The following is a 4,899-nucleotide window of genomic DNA, read 5'->3' on the forward strand; positions in this document are numbered from 1 at the left end:
TGTGTTTTGGATTTTGTATGTGTTTTGGATTTTGTACGTGTTTTGAATTTTGTACGTGTTTTGGATTTTGTACGTGTTTTGGATTTTGCATGTGTTTTGAATTTTGTATGTGTTTTGGATTTTGTACGTGTTTTGGATTTTGTACGCCTTTTGGATTTTGCATGTGTTTTGTATTTTGCACGTGTTTTGTATTTTGTACGTGTTTTGGATTTTGTATGTGTTTTGGAGCTTGTACTGAAGAAAATATAATCTGATCAAACATTATTCTAAGTGAATAAAGATAAGAGTGAACTGAGGTCTGACCACGGTTGCAGCCGACGGGTTGCTCTCCGGTGTCGGATAAATACCTCAGTGCAGGTCTGGGACCTTGAAAGGGTTTATTAGTAACGCCTTTCTAAACAAATTAAAAGGTTAAAGGCCTTGAGAATATTTTTTAGTAATATTCTCTAAACTACAGAAGGGTTAGGAAGGCCCAGAGGACTTTATTAGAAAAGATCCTCTAAAACTTAAAAAGGAGAAGTACTGGTTGGAGTCCAAAGGAGGGGTCCCTTTGATCAATAGGAGAAAACGGATCTCTTCTTAAAACCCCGATGATTTTAGTGTTTTAAATGTTTTGATGTTCTGTTTGATATTGGACACACATAAATACACGCTGAATGCTTGCTGTGGAACACTGGGCAGGACAGTTTGGTTCTCCGTTGTTCACAGATTACACAATTAAAGGAACTAGGTTCCTCTTTTGGTTAAAATAATACACCACACATAGAATTTTTTTTTTTTTTTTTTTTTTTACACATTTATTACATACATAAGGAGGGTAATGAGTGACTGCAGGTAATGTATGAAGTGTGAATGAGACGTGTGAACAAGGTGACAACCAACTAGCACCCCTATCAGGAAGCTCTAGGCAAGGTTACCCGCCAGACTCCGGTTTGGTAGAAGCTTGGTAACACCTGAAGGGATATTTCAGTGCTGACTCACCTTTAAAGCAGCGCCCCAGCTGTTAGTGCCTAACAGAGGCAGAAACCCAGCTGGCCCAAATTCTCCTTTAAAATCAATAAAAGAACACTCCTCCATTGACAGTAAAATGGATGGAGAATTAGATCGAGAAACTAATGATGATGGTTGGGGTCCCGGTGTTATTCTTAGCACATTGGGAGAACAATTAACATGTGTTGAGACAGTCATCAACTCCACACACCAGCCTAAAGAAGCAAAAAAGCAGAAAGAGTCATTGAGGAAAACAGCTGAAAGGTTAATGAAAGAAAAGGGAAAGGACGAGGGGAGTAGTGGTAACTGGGGAATAATTTGGCAGAATAAGGCTATGCAGGCAAAAGAGAAAGAGGAAGAAGCCAACTCAGCAGCAGCAGGTGCAGGTGTGATGAGCGGGGTGAGACACAGAAAGGAAGCAGATAAGCACGCAGGCCGCAAAGCTAAATTTAATCACTGGGTGTGTTTATGGGAAACTGCAAAACCACACATGAAGAAAAATAGGTCTCAGCCACCTCCCTATTCTGCCTCAACTCCTCCCTCAGCAGGCATATATCCGGTACTTAATATCTCTGGTGGAATAATGACTATTGGAGAAGAACCGCCCGTAGCTCCAACTCCCATAGATACCAAGCATTTTTGCCCAGGAAGCTCCTCTCTGTCGGCGACACCCTCAGCTAGTAGTAGAGCCCCCTCTTCCATGTCCCATTGTTTTGGAACCGGATCTGAGGGCCTAACTGACCCATTTGCGAGCGCACCATTTGCGGTTCGAATGAACAGACAGGAACCCACTGAACAACAATTAACTGATCTAGAAGCAGCATTACGCAGCTGCTTAAATGAACATAGGTCAGTGGTCCAGGTGAATAATCGTGTTGCGTCAGCCCCTCTTTCCCGGTCCAACCCCTTTGCCAGCACTCCTGTCGCTGTTAAAGGAGATCTGACCGCTACTGCAAAAACTGAGCCTGGCACTTCACCAAATGTCACAGTTACCATGTCTTTGGTGGGGCGTCAGGATCCGGAAACACAGATGAGTTTAGCCCACGTTTTTGCTGACACTGCTACCCCACCAGGCGGGGGAAAAACTGAGGATACTGATGATGAACTCAGTGACCTTAACAATACACCCCCCTCTACCCCTCACAGTTTAGGATATCAGACTAGATCTAAGGGCCCTGTGCCTCAGCCTCCAGGCATGTTTCCCCTGGTCCAGACTAAAGCGCAACGTAGACCAGTGTATCAACCTTATTCATTCGGAGATGTCCAGGCCCTAGTGGACAAACTCCCTGACATAATGGAGGGAGGGAATGCCTGGTTGGCTGGTTTGGATAAATACACAGCTGGACAGGACCTCGCACTGGGAGATTTTAGAGCTATTATAACTAGGTGCACATCCCGATCTCAGGCAGCGGATCTGGAACAAAATGCGGGTACTACCACGCATGAGAACGAGGTGCCACTAATGCAGGCCTTGAGGTTTATTGGACCGGCCCTGCGCAAACAATTCCCACCCAAAAATCAAGGCACCTTACAGAAATTTAAATGGGAGGGAAAACAAAATCCCACCCATTATCTAAATCAGGCTGTTGAAGACTGGGTGAACCATACAGGTCATCACCCCAGTAGGACTTGTTCACAGAGCATGTGGTTTAGAAGGGCGGTGCTGAGGGGCATTCCGGAGTCAGTAAGCCAGAAAATGGAGGATAATCCTGATTTGCAGGACTGTGACTTTGCAATCTGGAAGAAACATTTGATTTTTAATCTTAACAAAGTGCAGATTAAGTCTGATGATAAAGCGGAGAGCGTCGAAGATTTACAGTTGCAACTGTTGAAGGTTCAGCTGCAGAAAGCTAAAAACGACCTGGGTGGAAAAGGTGACAAGCCTAAAAAGCAGCTTGTGGCCGCTGCGGCTCCCCCTCCTGGTCCAGTTGCCCCTGATTTGTATCCGAACCCGTGGCCAGCTGATCCACAGCCCCCCCAGTATGGTGCTTATCACTCCCCGGCCCCTTATGGGCAGAGAGGTTCCCCATTTGGAGGAAACAGAGGTGGTTTCAGGGGAAGAGGTCAGATGGGAGGTGGTAGGGGAGGCCAGATGTATGTTTGTTTCCGGTGTGGACAACCTGGACACTGGGCTAAAGCGTGCCCTTTGAACCCGGCTGCTGGAAGAGGCAGGGGAGCCCGTGGTGGGCCCTATCAGCATCCTGGCCACAGAGGTGGACCTCGTGGTGCTTTAGTTGAAGTGCCCCCGGCCCCACAGATGCCTGTGATGGGGTGGGAGTACTACGAGGGTGGTCCCCAGCTATAGGACACCCCACAGACTGCCCAGGACGGTGAAGGGACAACGGCGGACCCTATGCTGTCCATAACTGTAGATAGAAGAAGAAGCAGCTTTTTAGTGGACACTGGAGCTACGTACTCCACCATTAAGGATGTTGCTCGTGAAAGACTTACTGACACAGTGATTACAGTGGTGGGCATATCTGGGGAACCTAAAACTCTGCCTTACACCGTGCCCCTCCCCACAACGGTTGGAGATCAGACTTTGTTACACAGCTATGTTTGTTCAAAACAGGCGCCTGTGAATTTACTGGGAAGAGACTTGTTGATTAAATTAGGAGCCACAATACTCTGCTCTTCACAAGGCCTAACTGTAACTCTCCCTACTGGGGTTGTGCTTCCCTGTTCTAATGGGCCAGAGGGAGGTGGTCAGTTTCTGCTGCAACCCTCCTCCTGTTTAGCGGACTCTGCTGACATCTACTGGGCATTATTGGAAGTTGAAACACCTGCTGAACCAGGAGTTTGGACTGCTTTTCAGCAATGGCGGCCGTGGCTCTCACTCCTACATCCTTATGTCCCTCCCCCTGACCCACCTCATGTTACACTGTTTTATGACAGGCATGACACCACCTGGTACCAGCACATGTTCCAGGAGCAGTGTGAGGGGCGGGCTTGGTCTCTGAACATGTCGTGCATTTTTGCGGCACCGGAGGGAGTGGCAGCAGCGGTTACTTTTACAACAGATCAATTACAGTGGTACATGATGTCTGATGAGGCAGCTCCCCATGTGTCACTGGCCTTACATCCTGGACACCAGGCTAAGGAGCTGGGTGGAATGGTTAAACGTTCCCTTGCGGCCACTGACTGGACACCTACAAAACTCCCACAGGTTTTGTTTTCTCCATCTACCAAGACATACCAAATTTTAAATGATTGCTTTAATTCCTCAACACTGCAACATGGAGTGGTCAGCGGGTCACATGGAAGAGAACACACAGACCACTGTGATGCTGCGCCTTTACTCGACGCTCTTCCAGATTGTTTGTGGTCCCTTGGACCCACAGATGTAGGTTTAGTTGATGTGGAGCCAGTCTCTTTTCAACTGTCATCTGCTACCCCTTTGTGGCAGCCTCAGTACCCACACAGACCGGAGGCTGAGGCTGGGATTGCAGAAACAATTTCTGGTTTGGTCACTGCCGGTGTCCTGGAGCCCTCCTGCTCTAAGTGGAACACGCCCATCCTACCCGTTGAGAAAAAAGGCACGGGGAAGTTCAGAATGGCACATGATTTGAGAAGGATTAATGCCTTACTTGGCACTCCTACTTTGCCTGTGCCTAATCCTTATGTTGCCTTGACCAACCTCCCACCATCTCATGCCTGGTTCACCTGCATTGACTTGGCTAATGCCTTTTTCTGCCTCCCACTTCGTGAGTCACTGCGTGACATTTTCTCATTTACATTTAGAGGCCGACAATGGCGTTACACTCGCTTACCACAGGGATTTGCCCTCTCCCCAGGACTGTTTAATCAGTGTTTGAAAGAACTTTTACAAACCAGCCCACTACCATCTGACTGTATGTTAATACAATATGTGGATGACCTTTTGCTGTCTGCCCCCACGGCTGACATCTG

At 47.4% G+C, this 4,899-nt stretch overlaps 1 protein-coding gene across 1 annotated transcript; it reads left to right on the forward strand.

Annotated features, from left to right (window-relative positions):
- Positions 1-275: 275 nt before the first annotated feature.
- Positions 276-3,295, forward strand: LOC146554893 (uncharacterized). The gene has a single exon (XM_085251262.1). The coding sequence runs from the start codon at positions 1,088-1,090 to the stop codon at positions 3,293-3,295; it is 2,208 nt and encodes a 735-aa protein (XP_085107388.1). The 5' UTR covers positions 276-1,087.
- Positions 3,296-4,899: the final 1,604 nt, after the last annotated feature.

The sequence above is a fragment of the Mchenga conophoros genome, linkage group LG17 (genome assembly GCF_057382185.1).
Source record: "Mchenga conophoros isolate Kocher_MC1m ecotype Shallow Benthic linkage group LG17, M_conophoros_male_GT1.1, whole genome shotgun sequence".
In the NCBI taxonomy this organism is placed as follows: Eukaryota; Metazoa; Chordata; class Actinopteri; order Cichliformes; family Cichlidae; genus Mchenga; species Mchenga conophoros.